The 23,813-nt window shown below is 36.8% G+C and overlaps 1 protein-coding gene across 1 annotated transcript in view; it reads left to right on the forward strand.

Moving 5' to 3' along the window:
- Window positions 1-23,813, forward strand: part of SVEP1 (sushi, von Willebrand factor type A, EGF and pentraxin domain containing 1) — a 317,149-nt gene that overhangs the window by 52,530 nt on the left and 240,806 nt on the right. Inside the window, 2 exon segments of the mRNA XM_021001765.2 lie at window positions 988-1,243; window positions 6,760-6,936. Of these exon segments, the coding sequence (XP_020857424.1) occupies window positions 988-1,243; window positions 6,760-6,936 (433 nt within the window).

Here is a 23,813-nt window from a genome sequence, read left to right on the forward strand (position 1 = left end):
TAAAAGCCCAAGAAATAATAAAGGATACTGATACTCCTAAACAGCATGAAAGATAATACCTATTATCATTATTATTACAAATGATCCATATGCTTGTGAAATTCAGTATAATTCAATTCATTAAGTATTTACTAAGCATTTACTATGGGGCAGTGTGCCAGGTGTTATGGATATAAATACAAAAATGAAAACAGTCCCTGCCCTCCCTAAGTCCCTGCAAGGAACTTACATCCTATTGGTTCTGTTGAATAAGTACAAGGCTAAATGGAAAGTTCCTCTTGGACCCAGGTCCCGCACCTGTCACTATAAGACATTCAATTCAATTTGATGCACATTCATTAAGTAGCTACTATATTCAAGGCCATATGCTAGGTGCTGAGGATGCCAAGATGAATTAGACGTGGTCCCTGCTGTCAAAAAGATTATAAAATAGTAGGAGAAATAAAGTCAATACACAAATGACTATACTACAAAACATAGTATGATTGACTGCATGGAAAAGTTACAAAGTACTGGACAGGAGATAGAGTTGGGGCATCAAGGAAAACTTCTTAGGGAAATTGACATTGATGTAGGGTCTTAAAGGATGGGTTTGGATTTCACCATTCAGAGATGAAGGAGAGCATTCCAGGCATAATAGATGATACAATGAGCAGTTGCAGGGAAGTAGGAAAGGTGAGCCACATTTGGGAAATGACAGGTAACCTATTTTGTGAGGATCATAGAGTACATGAATGAGAGTAGTATGAATTAAGGCTGGAGAGATAGGTTGGAGCCAGATTGGAGAGACTAGATTGGAGCCAGACTGTAGAGTTCCTTGAATGCTAGGCAAAATTCAGTTAGTTAATTAGCTTCCTTCTTTAGTAAACTGAGTTTTGTAATGCTTGCAATATCTACAAACATCAACTGATTAATTATAGGGGATGACTTAGTGAAAATAAGCCCCATACAATTCAAACTAATATTAATATCCCTGATTTGTTGCAGCAAATACTACGTCATTCCCGAGAAAACTCAACTAAGGTTATATTCCTCATTACTGATGGCTATTCCAATGGAGGAGACCCTCGGCCAATTGCAGCTTCTCTACGTGATTTTGGAGTGGAGATCTTTACTTTTGGTATATGGCAGGGGAACATCCGAGAGCTGAATGACATGGCTTCCACCCCAAAGGAAGAACACTGCTATTTGCTTCACAGTTTTGAAGAATTTGAGGCATTAGCTCGTCGAGCACTTCATGAAGGTAATAAAAAATTTCAAAATCCAGGGTGACCCAACTTCAATAAATTTAATAATATGCCTTTAAGGGACTCATCTTTTCCCTAATCCTATTGTAATGGCCACATACTCAAAATAATAACAAAGGTCTTTAATTATATACACGTATATATGTCTGCATATGTGTATTTCCACATATTTATATTTATGGGCATGTATGTGTGTATATATTTATATACATACACATATATATCTTATGTGTGTAATAAAATTTAGTCTCCATCAACAGTTCTAACCTGGGGTCCATTAACGTGATTTTTTAATATTTTGAGAACTATATTCAGTATGTTTTTCCCTTTATAATCAGGTATATTTTCTTATGCATTTAAAAAATTATTCTGAGGAGAGGTCCATAGGTTTTGGCATACTGCCAAAGAGGTCCAGGACATAAAAAAGATTAAGAAACTCTGGACTACATATATATGTTGTCTTTCATAAATGACTATCAAAATTCTAATCGATTGTTAGGAGTGTATGTGCTTAAACTTGTTTTCCCAGTAGTTATGGTGGATTCATGTTGATCTCTTCATACTTTGTTACATAGTCTGCCTTGACTTATTGAAAAAATACATGGGTCAAAGGGAAAGAACAAATAATAGAAAATATATTACTTTAAAGCTGATAACAACATGAATACAACGCATTAATATTTATAGACTATTGCTAGAGCTCTGCTTGTAAGCAGATTTATAGTTCTGAATGTATCCTAATGCGAGAAAGTGGGAAAAAAATCATAAATTATTTCTATTTAGAGAAATTTAAATTTTAACAATCGTATGCCAAAGGAAAGCATAGCAGAAATTTTAAAAAATAAGAAAAATGAACTAGATAGAGAATTTTAAAATTGAAATGATAAGCAAAGAAGAGTTGAATTTTTAAGAACTCTCAATAAGAAGGTAAATATCACTAGCAAATATCATCTAAATGAGAAAAAATAAGTCCCAGCAAATATGAAAGAAAATGAGGAAAATTTAAGAGACTGTTAGGTAAACCTAGTTCCCCCAAATTGAGAATTTTTAAATAAATGGATGAACATTTAAAAATTATAAGCATTTAAATGGACAGAACAGGAAATATGCCATCTCGATAAATGAATCTCATAAGGAAAACTAAATAGGCCATTGAGGCACCTGGAATTGACGGATTTGCAGTTCAATTTGATCAAGCATTTGAAGAGGAAACAATCATGTTTTATAAATTATTTTTGAACATAGAGAAAATGGTATCTTACTTTTAAAATTTGATGAGATAAATATGGTTCTTATCCCTAAAACTGTCAAAGATAATGAAGCAAAAGAACACATTATCCTCAAAAAATAATTATGCAAAATTACAATCTGTTCTGGAAAACACAGAACTCAAACATATTTTCTAAATCATTCATTATAATTAACTGAAATTTATGCCTAATTAGAAATACAGGAATGGTTTGTTTAAGTTTTAGGAAACAGTATAATGATTAGGAGTTATTAGGGAGTTCCTTGTATCAATGAAATCAAAAGTTCTGTCCCTATTCCTATAGTAAAACATATCAATGAAAAAACTTATATATCATTTGATTGTATCAATATAGTAAATTTATTAAAATGTCACATCTACTTGTTAAAAAAATGAAGAAGTATAGAAACAAATATCTTTTCCTTAATATGATAAAAGGTACCTATTTGGGATTCAGCTTCATTTTTGTTCTGCCAGCTTCATTTGTGGATACTCTCAGGACAAAGTGGCTCACCTGAGTCCCACATAAGGATTTCTGTACACTTTGCTTTCACCACATTTGATTGTTTTACACACAGCTCAAAACTTTTGGCCTTTCTCTTCTACAGTGTTTGACAAATGAGTATTCTAAACCAGTGTTCCACTTGACTGCTTTATTTATATTCCTGGTGAGGACATGATGTCAATAATACTTTAAAATGCTGATCCTATTCAAGTTCATTTGTAAATTTAATGTAATATTGTAAAAATGTCAATGGCTTCTTCACAAAATCAGATGAAATTATAGTAAAGTCCATGTGAGAAAACAAATTAATAAGAATATAAAGGAGATTTATGGAGAAAATGGAGTTTGGAGGACTTATACTACCAGTTTTCAAATTATATTATAAAACTGGATTAAAAAATGTTCATTGGAGTAGAATAGGTAATCTAGGATTACAAAGACCACTGTAACCTTCTATACAAAATTATAACTAAATAAGTTATGTTTAATGAACCCAGAATTATGAAATATTCAGAAAATAAGTCATTATTTAACAAAAACTATTGAGAAAATTGAATAGTATGAAATGATGAAAAATAGGATGAGAGCTATTCAAATCAAATCACGTAAGAAATGCAAAATATAAATTACTCATAAAATTAAAATAAAATTGTATATTTATCTTATTCATGGAAAGAAATAAAATTATTATTGATCAAATAAATAGAAGAAATATTGGAGACCAAATAGAAGGATTTTCTCATTCAAAAATAAAGGTTTTATTTACTTTTTTTTTTTTTGCAGAGCAAAAGAATATCCAGAATAAAAAAGGAAAAACAAACAGATTAGGGGGGAGAAAGCTACGTGATAATTATGTCAAATAAAAATCTAATATACAAAAACCTTTAAGAAACTGATTCAAATTTAAGAGTAATACCACTTTCCCAATAGATAAATGGTCAAAGATTCTGAATAAGCAATTCTCTAAAGAAGCACAATTTATTAAGAACCATTTGAAAACAACACTAATAACTGATATAGCCCCTTCAGGTTTGCAAAGCATTTTACATAAATCAACCTCATTTTACCCTTTTGACTCCTGTAAACATGATTAATATGGAAATATGTTTTACATGATTGCACATATATAACCAATATCAAATTGCTTACTGTTTTAGGAAGAGGAGAGGGAAGGAGAAAAATTTGGAACTAATAATTTTGTAAAAATGAATGTTAAAAATTGTCTGTACAAATAATTGGAAAAAATAAAATGCTATTTTAAAGAAGAACCCTGTAAAATAAGTAATACAGATTTCCATTTTACAGAAGAGGAAACAGTCTCTGAAGAGTTAGGTGATTTGCTTGTGGTCATAAAATTAGACATATGGGAGGTAGGATTTGAACTAGGGCTGTCTTTACTCTAAGCCTAGAACTTTCTCTTATAATCAATGGTATTCTAATTTAATACAACTCTGATGTGCATGAGATTAGCAAAAGATAAAATTCTTCATTGGCAGGATTGTGAAGAAGCAAGGACTTTATATTAGATTCTTAGTGCAGTTGTGGATTAGGCCATTTAATCGTAGAATGAAATCTGGTGATATGCTATAAGGGTTATAAATCAGTTGTACTCTTTGACCCAGTGATCCCACTAGGAAGATAAACTAACAATTTTATTAAAAGGGGGAAATACTCAGAAGTTTTATTCAACATCAAATCCTGGAAAAAAATCCATATGTCCAATCACTTGGGAATTGTTGTATATAATTTGACCTGACAGCACAATTTCATTGCACCATAAGATTGTAAATATAATGAACATGGATAACTATAAAAAGATTCATATGGAGTTATACAGGGAATTAAGGAGAATTAGAACTATATCCAATATGGCTACAATTATGGGTGAGGTAGGTTGAGGAAGGTGGTTGATCAGGTGACCAGTTGCATTCTCTCCAAGCCTGCTTAAAATATAAGAGAAAAGTAATGGAAAAATGAGTATTAAGGTCTTAAATAAGTGTAACCAGGAGTTCACATCTCCTTATTTATTCCTTATTACCTTTCAGCAAGCCATTGGCTGGCTGAAGGATTAACCACATCAAGCAAGACAGGAGACAGCTGAGGAGTGTGAAGTCTGGTAGTAGCCTGTAGAATGAGGGAGGGGGAAGAGGGGGAGCGAGGAAGAGAGAGGGGAGAGAAGGAGAGGGAGAGAGGAAGAGAGAGAGAGGAGAGAGACAGAGTGAGAGAGAGAGAGACAGAGAGACAAAGAGAGAGAGAGAGAGAGAGAGAAGAGAGAGAGAGAGAGAGACAGACAGACAGACAGACAGACAGACAAAGACAGAGAGACAGAGGAAGACAGAGACAGAAAAACAGAGAAATTGCTTTCTTCAGCAGTCCCTCACTACACAAATAATAAGTTATAAAATCTGATACTGTACATAAAAGAAAAAGTAACAGTCTCAAATTAAGACTTCTGCTTCTTTTGTTGTTGTTCAAGTTAACATTTAAGTGGCAAAGAATTGGAAATTGAGGAGAGGCCCATCAATTGAGGAACGGATAAACAAATTATAGTACATAAATGTGATGGAATACTATTGTGCTGTAAGATATGATGAAGGGCTGATTTCAGAGAAACTTGGGAGGAAGTCTGGTATGAACTGACACAAAATGAAATGAGCAGAACTGGGAGAACAATATATATGGTAACAATGTTGTAAAGATAAATAACTTAGAAATACTTACCAAGAATGATTCCAGAGAACTAATGAGGTGAATCATGCTACTTACCTCCCAGTAGAGAGGTAAAAGACTCAGAATGAAGAATAAGGCTTTGAGGGGACCAATCTGGACATTTGTTTTCCTTTTCTATAAATGTTTGTAACAGGGGTTTTGTTTTCCTTTTCTAAAAATGGGTAATGGGGATGTGTAAAGGAGAAAAAAGTAGTTTTTCTACTGATTAAAAAAAATTAAAAATAAAGTTTATGTATTTAAAATATAAATAGTTCAGTTTAGTATTTTACATTTGAAGAAATAAGGTAAAAGATTCAGAAACCAAATTTAAATAAGATGACTTCATTAATGCCCACAAGTAAATGACAAAATATTTTAATTCCCACATTTTGCACAGAAGCAGAGCCAATGCTTTTCTGGAAACAAGTTCATAGTCAAGACATAAGGTCTGACTAATTAGTCATCTTTACTATTCAACAGAAAACAGGACTTTGATTCTCATACTGAATTTATTCATTGTTCTTCCTGCCAAGAATATCAGTTTGGTCTTCAGGCAGGAACCATTAGGACTTTAGGCAGGAGCTCAGAACTGCTTCCCTGTAGTCAGGAGCTTGGTTTCAATTCTGATTTGAATGAGATCTACAGCAGACAATTCAGTGCTGATTGACCAAATGTTGGGACAGAAGAATACTGCTGGTGCTGAGCCCAGGCGGACATGACCTACAGCATTAGCTGTAGCTGAAGGCTTAAAGACTAAATTCCTGTTGAAGCCCTGACACTGTGTAACCTGTGGGAATTTTTCATGAGGTCCCAGACTAAAATGATTTGGCTTACTAACATGTTCTCCCAGACTGGAATATGTGGAAATGACATGCATTTTGGTATGGAAAAACAAATAATGGAGAGTTTCAGGGACCTTAATAAGAATAGAAATGTTCTTCACCTTGTAAAAAGTAGAGGTTTGGGTTTTTTTAATTTAGAAAAGTGGTTTTGATGATGTTTAACTGGTGGCTCATTGTCCCTTGTCCTCTGGTATTTGTTGTTGACAGATCTGCCTTCTGGGAATTATATTCAAGAAGATATATCTCACTGTTCCTATCTCTGTGAGGCGGGCAAGGATTGCTGTGATATAATGGCAAGCTGTAAGTGTGGCATTCACACCGGGCAGTTTGAATGCATCTGTGAGAAGGGCTACTTTGGAAAAGGACTGCAACATGAATGCACAGGTCAGTCTCCAGCTAAATTGTATTTAGAGCTGATTCAGGTTCAGATTGATTCCCATTAGATGGTGAGCTCCATGAGAGCAGGGGCTATCTTTTGCCTTTCTGCGTACCCCTAGTGTTAAACACAGTGCATGACGCATACTAGGTGCTTGTTAACTGTGTGTAGATGATCATGTGGGTCAAATGATAGCTTCAGCGTCCTATGGATGCCAGCATAAATTTGGCTGTGTAGACCCAAGACCATCTGTGACTTCTGGGACTATACTGTGGGATGATGATGGTTCAGCTGTTCTAGTATCCCCTTTCATTGCCTTCCCAAAGCTAGAAACTTGTCGTTATATGGAAATTAAGATTGCTTCATCATCCCATGAGTATTCTTTCATTACTCTCCTCACCCCCAGTTTTAGCTCTTAGATTATAGCAGTGAAACTAAGACAATAATTTAGAATTCTTATAATCCATGAGAGGCAGTCTTGTGTAGTGGATAGAGAACCTGGCCTCTCTGTCAAGATCTAGTTCAGGTATCTTCTTTGACCCATATCTGACTGTGAGACCTTGAGCAGGTCACATCCTCTCACGATAACTTGTATAGAACAGATGCCAATCTGCATGGGTAGAGGGAACTTTTTCCACTGGCAGTTCCCTTTATTAATGAAATTACACATGCAGTTGGGGAAGAAGTATCATATAGGACTTTCTGTCTTGGGAATCATGAATTAGCATGTGTCTCTGATCTGATGAGCAGCATTTATTCACTTGATGTGTTTTTACGTAAAAGCAGAAGCACGTCGATGGTTGATCATGATATGCTATTTTGAGATGTATTTTCTTGTAAACAAACATCAGTTGGGAGCATTCAGGAGCAGTGACTTTTCTTTCTACTGTAGCACATGGTGTTTACTGTTTGTCCCATATTTGAAATATGAACAATCTTTATTTTGACAATTGGCAGAAAATCAACCTCTGCAACTGAGAAATTTCATTTTTTGTCTGTTTGCCTGGGTGTGCCATTTCTCTTTCTCTCTTGGGTCAGTTTGTCTCTTTGACCCTGAGTTTCCACATCTGTAAAATGAAAGGGGTTGAACTAGATGACCTTGATAATCCTCTCCAAGATCTTGTAATACTAGGCTTCCTTTCTCTCATCCCTCTTCTATGCTGACATTTTCCTCATTGTTTTTTTTCTTCTGTGTTGCTCTTTCCCTGTCTTGTTTTTTTTCCTTACTCTCCTCCATTTCCTTCCCTTCCTTTGTGCCCCTGCTCCCTTCCCGTCTATCAAAATCTTTTCCTCCTTGGCACTGCTTTTCATTTCCACCCAGAAGTCATTCCTTCCCAGGCTCCATGCTCTCCCCACCCAGGAGACTCTCTTACTTAAGGCATTAAAAAAATAGCCTAAGGGCTTCTGGGCCATCAAAGTAAATTTCCTAGCTTTTCCCCTCATCATATATCCTCCCACACTTTCCCATTTACCTCAATTCTTCTCTCCCTAAGTCCCCCAACTAACCCAAGGCAGAAGCTCTTTTTATTATTATTATTATTTTCAACTTGTGCTGTAGTCAGTATGTCTGGTTCTGGTGTGGTCTTAAACTGGGCTGTTGCTCTCTGCCAATAAGTCACTTTGGTGCAGCTGGCTGGCAAGCAAGCAGGCCCAGTCACACAGTGTCTGTCTCCCCCCCAGGGCCACCCTGGTTTCTGTGGTCTGAGGAGATTCCCACACCCACTCCCACCAGTTGTACTAGCCAGTGACTGCTGCCTTTCCTCCATCTGTTGTAGGCAGAAAGCAGCAGCAGTCCTAAAGATGGTGTTGGGTGGGCTTGTTCCTTGTGCTTCAGTGGAGGAACTAGAGAGAACCCTCTGCTGGATGGAGCCAAAAAGCCAAGCACAGTGGGATCTGTGGTTATCCTGTCCCCCTGCTTACATCGGTGGTTTTCTGCTTTAATCTTTATTGCAGCTGTTTATCATAATGCACACAAGACTGAATTAGATACAGTTCCCTTCACATAAATGTCCATTTTGTTGTTTTAAGGATCTGTCAAAGGGACAAGCAATATTGGATACCATAGGAAAAATGGTGTTGAATCACCACCACACTCATTGTGACCTTTCTGGAGTTGTACTGTTGTTGCTTTCTCCTGGGCTTTAAAGAGTAAAGACAAAAAGAAAGGTTTTCAATCCTCCTCATTTCTTATGATTCTAGCTCTTTCTTATTCTAAGAAAGACCAAAAAAAAAAGAGTAGTAGATCTAAATCATTGATTCTTGAACTTTTTTTTGCTCATGGCTGGTATCATTCTTTACCACAACGAATCACACATGTGTGGTACGATTGCAAAAGTGAATTCTGTACAATTTTCACACCTGGGTGAAACTCAAAGAATTCAATATTACGTAGGTGCTGTGGACTCCTTAATAAAGTGTATTGCTTCATTGGCCATCGCGTCGTATTGTTGTTCATGTAAGATTAGTCGTTTTCTCTTGTACTCAGAGGAGTTATAACTCTTAGTGTTCATCCCCATTTATAGAAATATTGGCTCCAAAATAGCCGTAGACATTGAGGTCCAGGGAAGGAAAGGTCACATAGCCACTCTGTGGAATAGCTGGAACTAGAACACAAGTCTCCTGATTCCTGGCCCTATGTTACACCCATTACACCATGTTAGTCCAGTCCCCCTCTTTTACAGAAGGGAAAACTGAGCCCAAAGGAAGTAGATTGTTACCGAACTTCCCTTAGCCAGTAAGTTGCAGATGAGGACCCACATTCTTTTCCTATTGCCATAGGCTTCCACATTTCTATGGTGCCTAGTATCCTTGGTCTATACAAAAGATATTCTGTAAGAAAATATACGCTGATTTGTTTCACTCACTTTACAAACAGCATTGGAACATAAAACATCTTCAATAGACACGAAGATCCACAGTATGAGGGACAATCCGCTTTATTTATTTTGACATGAATCTAATTCATGAATCACTTCTTGTTACTCCCACCAATAGAAGTATATTTTACTTGTTATCACAGCACAAATCATGCATCAGGGATACAAAATGAATCCAACGTTTTCTTAAGCCAGACCATCTAATGAAAAGTTCTTCCAACATGCTGGAGTGATTGAAATAAAACAAGGCAAAACATACTTCGAAATAGATATGCTTTGTTTTGTTTTGTGGGTCTGTGTTAACTTTGATGGGAAGAAATGTTACAAGTCCAATTCTGTTCTCTCCTTTTTTAAAATCATGTGACACAATGGGAGAAAAAGAGTTATAGTAAGAAATTATTTTTTGTCCCATTGAACCAATTAAACAAGGAAATCACTGAAAATGTAGGCAAGTACAGTATTATCATTGTTTATTCTTTGTCCAAATTTACTGGTTGACTTTAGCTGTCTGATAGATGAAATAAATGTACTCTTGGTTTAACATACTGAGACAAACAAATGTAGGAAGACATACCAGAGACAACTGTGTATAGCTAGAGAAATCAAGTATTAAAATCCAGAGCTTTTGCAGCTGCTATGGACTTCCCCAAAGGGGACTTGTGAGGAGCAAAATGCGGATTCATTTGGCGTTCTGAGGACTCTTGGTGACAGTGATTAATTTCATTTCCATGAGCCTGGGAAGGTAAGCAATTAGGAAGGTGAGGCTGGACAGTAGTTCAAAGGCTTAATGCCCTGCAACAGGGGCTTCTGTATCAGTGAGAAAAAAATGGTGGATAAATTAGCATGACTGTAGAAATGGAGATCTTGGACCATATGTAAATACATGAGTACGTATATTATTATATCTATAGGTAAAGATATAGATATAAATGAGAATATACTATTTGCATATGGATGCATGCAAAAAATATGTGAACATATGTAAGTATGTCTATGGGCAAGTGTACATATCTATTTGTGGATAAACATGTACATATATATCAAGATCAGGAAGACCTGGCAGTGTCACCTTGGCCAAGTCACTTAACTACTGCATGTCCTCCAAATAGCTCTCTAGGTTTATAATTTGCAGAATAGCTGTCGATCTGAAATGATAAAGAGAATTTATTTATCAAGGAGTTCCTTACCCCAGTTAAATCATAGGTTAAATCATAAGGAAAATATATGTCCCACTGCTCATTAAATCTAGATATAGCACTATGTTTATGTCTATATGTCTTTCTGTCTACATATATATGTCATATATTTACACAGCTCTCATTTATAAATGCTAACAAATAATGCTCTAAAGCTTGCAAAGCATCACATGTGTATATATATATTTATACATAATATATATCTACATATTTATATATAAAATTTATAATCTCATTTGAACCTCGCAACAACCCCCTTTGACAGAGGAAATGGAGTCTGAGAGATGTTAAGTAGCTTGCCTGTGAACATATAGCTAGTAAGTTTCTGAGGCAGGATTTAAACTCAGATCTCCCTAACTTCATGTCCAGTGCTCTATCCATCATACGTTTGTGTGAGTGTGAATGTGTGTGTGTGATTTACATAATTTCTGTCTTTACATCTAGCTATAACTATTTCTACATCTATACCTCTGTACCTGTCTATATATCTATTTCTATCTCCATATCTATATTCATACCTATAATCTTTATCTGTCCTGCACTAAAGTTCTGCAGAGGTTACTTGGTTCTCAAAGGCCATATGATATGTCAAGCTCTGAGTTAGCAGTCTCAAGTACGGAGGTGAAGGCCAGCTATGAATGTTTTCCATGGACTAGCCTAGCTGGATTCAGAGAGGGTCGTCACTGTGTTAGCTTCTGAGTTATCCAGGGGTATGGCAGGCAAGTGTTTTCCCGATATAGCTTCCCTGACTTCCCTGATGCAGCTTCCTTTCTACATAAAATCTGACTGGCCCCAGCTTCCCTGACATAGCAGCCTGAAAATATAAAGGGCACCGTCAGGATATAGTTGGTGACCGTGAGTTTTGGTGGGTGCCTGAGACAATTTGAGTTGCCATACCCAATGACTTACAGACCAGATGCATTGCCAGAGGGGAAGGGGGGTATCCAGAGAAACTAAGTGCCTCCTGTATCCTTTCTGTGTTAGGGCAAAGTAAACCTCCTCCTTTGTTAAATGTTCAGTGACCTACAGTACATCATGTCCCACCGACATGGAACCTGAACTAAGCAGGTGGTAGGATCAGAGCCACGCCTACAAGGGCTCATGATCTGCACCTGTGAAAGAATTGCCTATGCCAGTGAAACTACAGGAATTTTAAGAACTTTTAAGGACTTTTAAAAGTATATTTCCTTTACTAAAGTCCTACGTCTGTGCCTTATCATGGGTGGTAGGATCATTGTGGCTTCCTGAAGCCTTGCCTACGGAGGAAAACTGACAGGTTCTGCCAAGCTAGAATAGCTTTGAGTACAGGCGCAGTGTTGAGTCGTACACCTTGTCTTAGGAACAGGTCAGATAACTTTACAATGGGCTCATTGTCAAGCTGAGCACCTGATTTTGGGGAGCCACAGCAACTCAAGACTTTTTATTGTTTGTTTGTTTGTTTTGCTTTTTGGTGGAACAATTGGGGTTAAGTGACTTGTCCAGGGTCATACATCTGGTAAGTATCAAGTGTTTGAGGTCAGATTTGAACTCGGATCCTCCTGATTCCAAGGCCAGAGCTCTATCCACTGTGCCAGCTAGCTGCCCCCAAGACTTTTTATTAATGTGTGGATGGGATGTGAACCTCTTCAGTGGAAAAAGGATGTGCATCAGTGGAAAAAAATGAGTGGTTTGAAGTATTCAAAAATATGTGTGTTAATTGACTACAGGTCTCAATAAGTGTAATAAACACTGAGGAATATTCTGTAACTTAGGGTATCTTTTGTATGCATTCTAGCCCTAGTATTCTATCGGGTCATTAGAGGAAAAAAAGAGATCAAAGATTTACATACATTCTTGAATGGAATACCAATAACATGGAGAGATCTTATTTTCTTAAACAGAGTTCAACTAAAAAAAAACCCACCCCAGCTGAGCGTAATATTAGATTTGTAAAATAAGAGGAATTTGCAGAATGCATTGCCTATTTGTCTTCATATAATGCAGAGGAATGCTGCTGGCAGTTTGACATTGATGTAAAAAAAAAAGGGGGGGTTAACATAAAGCTTGATGTATAGCTGGGACACTGATGATTAATGCTTTTAATTTTCCATTGTGTGGACAACTAGATACCAGGTGGATCGCAAGTATAACATACCATATTGGAATTCATTATAGGTTTGAAATGTCTGTTATCCCTTATTTCATTGATTCCTTCTGGCCTTTTGTAGAACTGAAATCTATTTCTAGATCTTTCTGTTTGGGATATCACACAACTCCCAGTGTAAGTCAACTATATTCTTTACAGGTGGTTTTAATAATGTGTCTAATATTCTGAAATTCCAAAAATGAAGGATTCTGTCCAGTTCCTGCTCCCAACTGCAAAGCCTCCTTCTGCACCACCTCTCTTATCCTGTCCCATCATCAGATGCCCTTAGTAAATCCTGGGAGGGAAGAGAATGTAACAGCAAAGGCTTACCTGCTAGGTTACATATTTAGCTAGCCTCTCTTCACTCTATTAAAGTAAATGTGTTTTATTCTTACCAAGAAAACCCAGAAGGGGTCATGAAAGAGTCTGACACCACTGAAACAGCTGAGCAACCACAAGAGAATATAACTAATGCATGGAGGCCTCCTTTCCCTTGCTCTTTTAGAATCTCAAAGTACCAATGAACCACATAGATGGTCTGTCTTCTGTCCCTTATTACTGCTCTATAACCAGCCCATCTATTTCCCAGTCGTATACAACCTAGAAAAATGTCTTTTTCTTTCTTTTTCACCACATCTTCCATACAAATTTACATTAATAATAATCATTTTAAAATCCTAATAATGGTGTTTTTTTTTAATTGGACCCGTTATTTTCACTGGTGTAAGAAGCTCTCCTACCCTCCATGTAGACTGGTACCTGCTTTTTTATACTGCATTAACAAGTTAAATATAAGTGGGCACTGAGAGGTGAAGTGATTTGCTGAGGGGCCCATGTGTCTGAGGTTGGTCTTCAACCTTGGATTTCCTCACTTGCAGGCCGGCTTTCTAGCCACAACATCAAGTTGCCTTTTATAATGATTTTTAAGAAGCCCCAAATGCCAATATTTGCCTGTTTAAAAAGGAAAAAAAAACTATAGGTATGTCATTTTTATAAATCGCCTTGGTGTTATGACCTTTCTAGGATCATATTATTCCAGTGGGTAATGAAACATTTGTTTAGTGGTTTATGAGATAACTTTAAAATTCAGATGGAATCTCGGTCTGCTATATAGCGTTGAGGATGCTTGCCAAGATTTCTTTATTTATGTGGGAATTATCCTGGGAGTCAATCGAGGAGTCAGCCTGGATTCCTCACTATCTCTCACCCCTCATATCCAAGCTGTTGCCAAGCTCTGTGAATGTCACCTTTGTAACATCTCTTAAATAATCCTCCTCCTCTCTTTCTGATGCTTCCATGGCTGCTGCTGGCCCCCATCACATCATGCCTTCATTATTTTTTGTTTGTTTGTTTGTTTGTTTTTAGGCAATTGGGGTTAAGTGACTTGCCCAGGGTCACACAGCTAGTAAGTGTCAAGTGTTTGGTCTGAGGCCAGATTTGAACCCAGGTCCTCCTGACTTCAGGGCCAGTGCTCTATCCACTGCACCACCTAGCTGCCCCCCTAAACTCACGCCTTCATTATTGCAGCAGCCTACTGATGTGTCTGCCTGTCTCATATCTCTTCCCACTCCAATCCATCCTCCATTCAACCACCAGAGATTTTCCTAAAGCACAGATCTGCTCATGTCACTCCCCTTGTCAATAAACGCCAGTGGTTTTCTATCACCTCCAGGATCAAATACAAAATGGTTATGTTTGACATTCAAAGCCCTTCATGACCCAGCCCCCTCCTGCCTTTCCAGTCTTATGCTTTATTCCCCAACACGTACTCTTCTATCCAGTGACATGAGCCTCCTGGCTGTTCCACAAACAAGTCACTCCATCTCTCAGCTCTGGCCATTTTCTCTCATTGTCCCCCTGGAATGTTCTGCCTCCTCAACTCTGCCTGTTTGCTTCCCTTTAAGGCCCAACTAAAATCTATCTTTTATAGAAAGCTCTTCCCAACCCTTCTTAATTCTAGTGCCTTACCTTTGTTCATTATTTCCTATTTAGCTTTAACAAGGCAGGTAGGTGGCTCAGTGGATAGAGTGCTGGGCTTGAGGAAGACTTGAGTTCCAATCGAGCCTCAAAGCAAGTCGCTTAACCCTATTTGCTTCAGTTTCCTGAGCTGGAGAAGGAAATAGCAAACCACTCTAGTATCTTTGCCAAGAAAACCCCTCCAAAAAAGGGGTCACAAAGCATCATGATTGAAAACTAACTAAATAACAACAATTTAGTTGTTTTATTGCTTATACTTGTTTGACTGTTGCCCCACCCCCATTAGACTGTAAGTTCCTTGAGGGCAGAAACTGTCTTTTGCTTCTTTTTATATCCCTAGTAGTTAGTACTATGCCTGGTACATAAAGGATACTTAATAAATATTTACTGAGTGATTGTCATAGGGATTAGGGACTGGGTCTACGATTTCATTGGTATAGCAAACTCCCAGGGGAAGAAACTCCCTCTACAAATACAAGTCAGCACTTTCTCTACAATTTATAGTCTGGAGAGCTGCTAGAACATTGAGAAGTTAAATGAGGTGTTCGGAGTCAGGACTGAAACTCAGGTCTGTTTGGCTGTGATGATGGCTCACTATCTACTCCTCCACATTGCCTCTCAGTACAGGCTCAGTGGAGGGAAAGCTAACTGCTAAATGTAAGGAAAAATGGAGAATATTTTATGAGTTTACAACTTTAAAAAAAGTTTGTGTGCAAAACTCAATTAAACACTAACAATTATCTTTTTTAGGTCAATAAATCTGTTTAAGTAAACACTTTAATAAAGTAAGCTTATTAAAAACATTCATCCTTGCATTTTCAAGCAATATTTGCTTATAAGCATGTATTTTCCTTTTTATTGAAAGTATAAGGCAACATCCCCTCTAATTTCAAAGGATATGTAATTCTGTCAGAGAAATCTTAATCATGGATTATTTTTTTTACATGTGAAGAATGATTTTGACAAAATGTATTTTAATATTTTCTACAATATTTCTTACTAGAAATAAAACCTAGTAATGACTGGACAAATGTGTATTAAAAACTAGGATTTAATAGATACGCTCATGTATTATAGTCAAGGAATCAAAAATTGTAAAGTCACATGGTAGAAGAGTTTGGTCTTTTTGTGGAAGCTTTTGTCATTTTGGTTTTATAAAATAATCCATAATACAAATGATTGATTTGTGTGCCTGTGTAAAAAATAGGGTACATAATTATCGGAAGGCACAAATCATATAGGATAGGGAGAAACCTTTTTTTCAGTGTTCCATACAAGGTAATGTGTGAATAATTACCAGAATGTGAAATTGGAATCAGTCCACCTGGGAGCTCAATTCACAGAGCTGGCTGGTATAGATGCCCAGTAAATTGCTTGCAGGCATGTAAGAGAGCAATTCAGCTCAAGTGACTTGGAGGCAGATACAGTTTTGTGTCCTGATCCTCCTCCATTCAGCTGGAAAGGACAAACTTCATACAAAGAATGTCATCCCATTACCTTGGCAACTAAAATAGACTAGATAAGAAGCCTAAGAGAAAGTGAAGTGAATTATTGGGGGAGAAAGAAGTTTCTGGACTTAGATCTTAGCTGCCACTGGACTTGTTATTGTTAAAGTTTAAGATTAAAAATAAAAAGTTTTGGGTCTTCAACTGGGAATTTGGATCTTTCTAGTAAAAATTAAAGTTTTGAACGTGCTTTGATATCTTTGGAAGAATGAAGAAATGTATATGATTATATAAAGAGGAACATAAGGAAAAAACACCAGGCTTTGGATCATACAACTAGAGCTAGAAGGAATTTCAGAGGCTATCTGGTCGAACTGCTTCACTTTCCAGAAAGAAAACTAAGTGACTTGCTCAGTCAGAGCTAGGATTCAAACTTAAACCCTCAGATTTAGGTCCTGTGAGTCAGAAAAACCTGGGTTCAAGTCATTCCTCTGCCATTATAAGCCACCTGATGTTGAATGAGCTTTTCTGAGCCTTCAATTTCTGCTCTCTAAAATGAGATTACTGACACAAAACCTCATAAAGAGATGAAGAATGAGGGGAATAATCCACATGTTGCATTTTTGCATCTATGCATTATGTAAATATGGGAGTCAAGTTTAATTACTTTTATTTCTATTGAAAATGTACTTAATCAAACTGAACCTTTTTTTCTTCCTTTATCATCAACATGGTAAAAGTGAGAGACATCTAGAGATGCTAGAATTGGAGTCAAGAGATATGAGTTCAAATCTTGCCTCTGACTTTTCCTAGGTGTTTGACTGTGGGTAAATCTTTCTTATCTTTAGTCTGTTATCTAAGACTCCAAGTTATAGATGGGTTCAGAAGCAAGAAATCACTTATTCAAGGTACTTATTTTAATTAATCTGTCCATCTGATTTATTTGAAATTAAGTTATTATAGCTACAGGATCCTTAAGGACCAGATTGGCAGCCTTATCTTTAATTTTTCTCACCTTGACTGCACAGGAAGTCAGCAACACAAAGACCTAAGTCATGGGAACTTCTTATAACCCTGAAAGGGGTTATAAATACTCCACATAGAATTTCTGAGATTATATTCCTAAATGATTAGTGAAGTAGCTGACTCTAGGGGGGGAAAGACACGTAAGTGGGAGGAGGAGGGAGAAGGAATAATTAAATTGACCCCAAATAGAAGTTTAGGTGTACTAGTATATGGACTGGGCAACCTATACTGTAGGACTTCAGTGCTTTCACACAGGGTGTGTGGACATCTGTTCAAACTCTCTGGAGTAACCTGCTCTCACAGTCACAAGTCTAGGTTTATAGAGAAGGATTATCATTTTGTGGTTATACTCAAATTCTCCAATTCCCCTGCTTACTACATTAGCTTGAGCTCTTATGTGTTTTCATTTACACAAACCAGCTAGCCATTCATAAAAATAATACCTTTAAATCTTAAACACAACCACTTATTTAACAATAAGGCTAAAGAAATAATAATACCACAAATATTTATATTATAGCAAGTACATGGATGATAAAAATACATCACAATCTACACATAAACCTGGATCATGCCTCCCCACAGCGCACTCAGGATTTGTGAAGGAGAATGGACATACAGAAATCTGGCAAATAAAACATGAATACCTCATATACTCAGGGTAACCTACAGCTATGGAACTATCAACTTGTTTCAGGAACTGGACATAAAAGTTCTTGGATGAACATAGCTTCCGTATTCAACAGATACTTTCACTATTAAGATAATTTGGTCTGCTTTGTGCTTGCCAAATACATCAGGAGGCAGGACTACCAGCCAAACTAGTTAATCCACTGATTTATCTCTGACTCTCTGCTTCCATTGTTCCTCTGCTCACCTAGGTTCATTGCTCCATAGCAGCTGAATATCCATCACTTCTAATTTCAGCCTGAGATGATACAGCTCTAAAATCTGCCCTTTCACTTCTAATACTCTTTTTATCTTTCTGGGTTCAGACCCTGGCTTCTCCCTGACTGTAGCCCCACCTTAGCTTCAGTTAATAAACAAATTCTCATCTTTGGTTTGTAATAAAATGAATTACATTTGTCTATAATCATAAAATTTTTCTGGTGTCTGTCACTCTAGCACACTATAGCTAATAACATTCAAAGTGAACAGCAGTCTCAGAATTCTGAATAAGCAGAACTGTTTTTCTTAGAAATCTGAGAAGTGCTTTAAAGAGGCAATACTTTATATTGAGAAAGATGACACCAAAGAATAATTTTGATATTCAGATGACTATATCTTCTTTTATTTTGGGAACATCTCTTTCCTCCTCCTTGAAAAGCTTTGTAGAAGAAAGATGCGTGAACATACAAAAAAGAAAGGTTTTGAGCTTCTCAAGGTGGTACACTCCTTTGGAAGAAAATATATCCGAAGAAATAGAGTTTTCAAAAATAAGGAGAAGAAACAAGAAAAAGGGAAGTAGTTTAAAAAATATAATGGGAAAGCATTGATTCGATAAAGCAAGAGATTAGCCAACAGACACGGAGTACAAGATGTTGATTTCAGATAGGAAGAGATGGGGAAAAGAAGCACTTAGATATAATCAGGGACTCAGGCAAGGAAGCAGAAGTATATTAAAAAATAAGGATACATTGGAAGCAACATTGTTGTTATCAGAAAATCTCAGTTGGAATCCTGGCTTTGATTCTTACTATAGAACCATGAGCAAATCACAACTTTCCTGAACCTGTTTCCTCATCTATCAAATGGGATTAATAATACTTTTATTAACTACCTCACTGGTTTGTTATGGGAAAAAGAGTGCTATAAAGCACAAAGTGCTACATAAATATAAGTTGTTGTTACTGGGCATGAATAATATGTATATGAATAATTTCTTCCCTTTCCCTTCATTATACTTTGTAATGGTGTTGTCCTTTTATACCTCTGTTATTATCTCATGTAACTTTTGCCGCCATTTAGTGAGTTTGGTTGCAATTATTCTCTTTCATATGTGCCAGTGATGTAGAGAGAGAAATCATGTTTCAAAGAAAGGTTAGACTAGGTGACCTCTGAGATTCTGTGGTTTTATGAAACTTGGTTCACCAACTCATTGAGTGACTTGGGAAAAGTCACCAGTAGGAGAGCTGGGAATAATCTGCTCAGTTCCCAGACTTATGTACCACACCCCCTCCAAATTAAAGAGGGGGTAATGCGTAGTGGAATTTAAAAGTGTTGAAAAACAAAGCTAATGCCAAGGTCAAATGCTTGCATTTTGATTCTCCTATGAAAAATCCACAGATATCATGCAGAAGCCAACCCAAACTTCTCATGGCATGGGAATATGGAAAAGAGAAATTTTGTTAGAGTAATTGGAGTACCACAAAGTGTCTTCGCCTAGACCACACAAATAATCAGATAAGAGTCTCACAGCACTCATCCTTTTTATCACAGAAATTTCATCCAGACATAATTCTGATACCCTACAAAGGGAATTAATTTAAATACATTCATTTATTCATTCAACAAGTATTTATTAAGTACATACTATATACAAGGCACTGTCCCTATTGCTTTGAGAGATACAAGGTTGCCCTCTAGGGGTTTACAATCTTATAATGGAACAAAGCCATTCACACAGTTAATTACAACAAGAAAAATATCACCAAAGTCCAAATGAAAAAGAGCTACTATTTTGTGTTGCAGGGAGATATTAGGAAAGATTTAATGGAAGAAGTAGAATTTGAGTTGAACCTTGAAATTCTGATCAGCAGAGATGGGAAGAATGGTATTCCAGGTAGAAATAATAGGGCAGTCAGAGAGTAGAGGCACAAAAGTACAAATTATGGGAGATAAAGTTGGAAAGAGAAGATTGTGATTGATCTTGATAATATTTCAAGCTAAGGAATTTGGACTGTATTCTGTAGGCAATGGGGAGCCATTAAAATTTTCTGTGCACGGGAGCGACATGGTGAGAGTAGCAGTTTGATTTATCTAGCATTCTTATGTAGGATGGATGAAATAGAAAAGCATCTGGAGGCAGTTAGGCTAACAATAGTTAGACTATTACAATAGTCCTGGCGGGGAGTGATGAGCGCCTGAACTGGACTTAGTGGCAATGAGAATGGAAAAGGAAGGAATGATATGAGCAGCATTGGGAAGGAAATACCAAAAGGATTAAGTGACTTGATTTCAGGTCGCAAGGGTACTAAGGGAGAAGTAGTAAATGATAAGTGTAAATAATAGTAGTAAAGTAGTAAATGATAGTAAAAATGATAACCCTTTAGGCCTGAGTGACTGAGAGTATTAGTGATAACACTAGTAAAAAATTAAGGAGTTTGGTTTTTACCATGCTTAGTTTAAAGCACCAGTAGGATATTGTCCCACACTGTACTTTGCCTGCATCATACCACATGTATTTTGTTCAATTCTTGGAACCATTGATTAGCTGAAGCACATTCAGAGAATCACCAGATAGTAATGGTTAATAAAGGGCCTCAGGATTACTTCATATGACTATCAGTGAATCATCCTTGCTTTCTTGAGGTTGTTTATCACGATAACTTTAAACATTTAAAGGAATAATATGTGGAAGAGGCATTAGATTTGTTCTGCTTAGCTTTGCCTCAGAGACAAAATAGGATAAAATGGGCTCAAATTATAAAGCAGAAAGTTTAAGATTGATGTAAGGAAAAAAATTCTTAATGATTAAAGCTATTCAAAGTCTAACACTTTTGGTTCTGGTTTTCCCCTCACTGGAGGACTTTTGAGCAGAGGATAGATGACCACTTTATATCAGGAATGATATAAAGGGAATCTTTCTTTCACATATGGATTGGAATAGGTCTCTGAAATTCCTTTCAAGTCTGAAATTCTATCATTTGATCTGGATATTGGAAGAAGTCAGGGCTAAATGTATAAATTCCATATGGAGCTTATAATTGAAGCTATTTAGATGACCAAGGAATAAAGTATTAAAAGTGGAAAAGACAATGAAAAACAGACACTTTTAGGCACAGAAAGAGGAAAGGAATCAGTAGATTAAAAAAGGAGCAATGAGAAAAACAAGAGAACACAGATAATACGGTGCCATGATAGCAAGAGGAGGAGAGAATTTTAAGAAGTGGTTTGGTCAATAATGTCAAATACTACGGAGCAGTTAAGGATTCTATATCCTGAGAAAAATCCTTTCCTTTGAATAGAACATGGATGGTGATCTTTAAAAAAACGCTTCCATAGAGTGGTGGAGACAGAAACCAAATTGCAAGGGGATGAGGAGTTAATTGGTAGTGGAAAAGTAAAAACAGAATTATAAATGAAAGATATTAAATGGTAGTTTGAAAGGTCAGGAAAGTTGAGGAAAGGATTTTTTTTTTCGGTTGAGACCTAATTTTATTCATAGGAAAAATTGAAGGTACCAATAGAATGAACAAGACTGAAGATACAAGACAAAGAAAATTTAAGCAGAGCAGAGCTCCAGAAGATCAGATTAAGGGGGTTAGCCTTGAAAAAAAAAGATGGATACTTTCTAAAATAGGAGGAAGGTTAGAATGAGTGAATACATAGAAATTTTGAGGTTAAAAACGGGGGTGATTTAACATTGATCTTTTGAGTAACGTAAAAAGAAAGATGATCTGTTGAACGTGAGAATGAAGAAGAGTCAAGTGAGAGGCTAGAAGTAGGTGGGAAAAAAATTGGAATAGCCACTGTAGGAAACATGATAGGGAGTCAACAAAATATAAATTTTTGAAAAATCTAGAGAATTGGTTAAGGCCCAACCAAGGTTTCTGAGCATGAATTTGTAATGGATCTATACTACTACTTTGTGAGTTTTAGACAAGGGCTTAGGCTGGAATCTTAAGTTACACAAAGAAAGGCAAAAATGTAGTCCCTCCTGACAAGGAGTTCACATCCTAATAAGACAACATGCAAACAACTATGACTCCAACTCAGGAGAGAGATCAGGGATACATAGATTTGAGAGTGATTATAGAGTTGATAATAAAACTCATGGGAACTGATAAGATCACCAAGTAAAAGAGTAAGTATAAAGATTTGAAGGAAGGGAGCCTAGGACAGAGCATGGTGGGGGACACTCACAGTTAGGAGGCATTATATAGATGAAGATCCTAGCAAAAGAAACAGACACAATGAAAAAATCAATAGAAATTCATTCATACATTAGGAACAAATGTCCTCCAGCAGTATCATGAAGTGAGGAGATCTATTGAATAAAGGGATACTTCCTGAAATTTTTGACAATGTCTTGGGTGTCACAGCTCTCACCCATTGTAACGGAGGAGTCAGGAGAAAGGAAAATTGTAGTACTTTAATTACATGCCCAAAAATGTATTAAGATCATTATTGACACCAAGTATCTTGTCAAGTCCTATCACATAGAGAGGCTTTTTGTTCTGGAGAACTGCAATGGCTAGTCCAGCCCCCCTTTACTTACTCAAACTGTTTAACTATGCAGGTATGAATATAAGAGTAAAGACAAGGATAAAAATGCTTTCTTTAGCAATTGCTTCATTGCTCTCCATGGTCCCCTTCTTGAGGAGCCCTTTTCCAGTCTTTCCCAACTGCTAGTACCTTCCCTTTCACATTGTCTTTACCTACTCTTAATATATCTTACACCTACCTAGTTATTTACAAATTGTTTGCTCCATTAGAATGTTTGCTCTTTGTAGGTAGGGACTGTTTTTGTCTCCCTTCGTATACCTTGCACTTAGCCTGGTGGTGCCTTTGTATTCCTTGCACTTAACATAATAATTGCTTAATAGATGCTAGTTGAGTGATCGTAATTAGATTGTGAAAAAATTATCAAAGATTCAAAAATAAACTAGTAGCCACTGCATTGGATGATTTCCAGGTCCTGCTAGCAATAATGTTAATTATTTGCATTTGTAACAGGCATAAGATTCCTTTTGAAATCCCTGGGAGCTGTAGTGCAAATGTGATTAGCTGTATTTTACAATTAGAGAGCTGAGGTTCAGAGGGGTTCATTGATGTACCCAGGGGTCACACAGCCACTAAGTATTGGAGTTGAGTCTCAAATTCAAGTCTAGCACTCTTTTCATTTTTCTGCTGCAGACCTATAATGGCCATTTTTCTTCTGCCTGGGGCAAGTGGCAGGGGGTTCATTCAGAGTGGGATTGACCTGGATTTCAACGGTCTGGGAGAAGTACACCTTTAGACAAGACGAGATTTCTAAGTTACAAAAGGGAGGTGAAACCTGCCACCACCATCTTACAT

The sequence above is a fragment of the Phascolarctos cinereus genome, unplaced genomic scaffold (genome assembly GCF_003287225.1).
Source record: "Phascolarctos cinereus isolate Bilbo 61053 unplaced genomic scaffold, phaCin_HiC Scaffold_4;HRSCAF=312, whole genome shotgun sequence".
Classification (NCBI taxonomy): Eukaryota; Metazoa; Chordata; class Mammalia; order Diprotodontia; family Phascolarctidae; genus Phascolarctos; species Phascolarctos cinereus.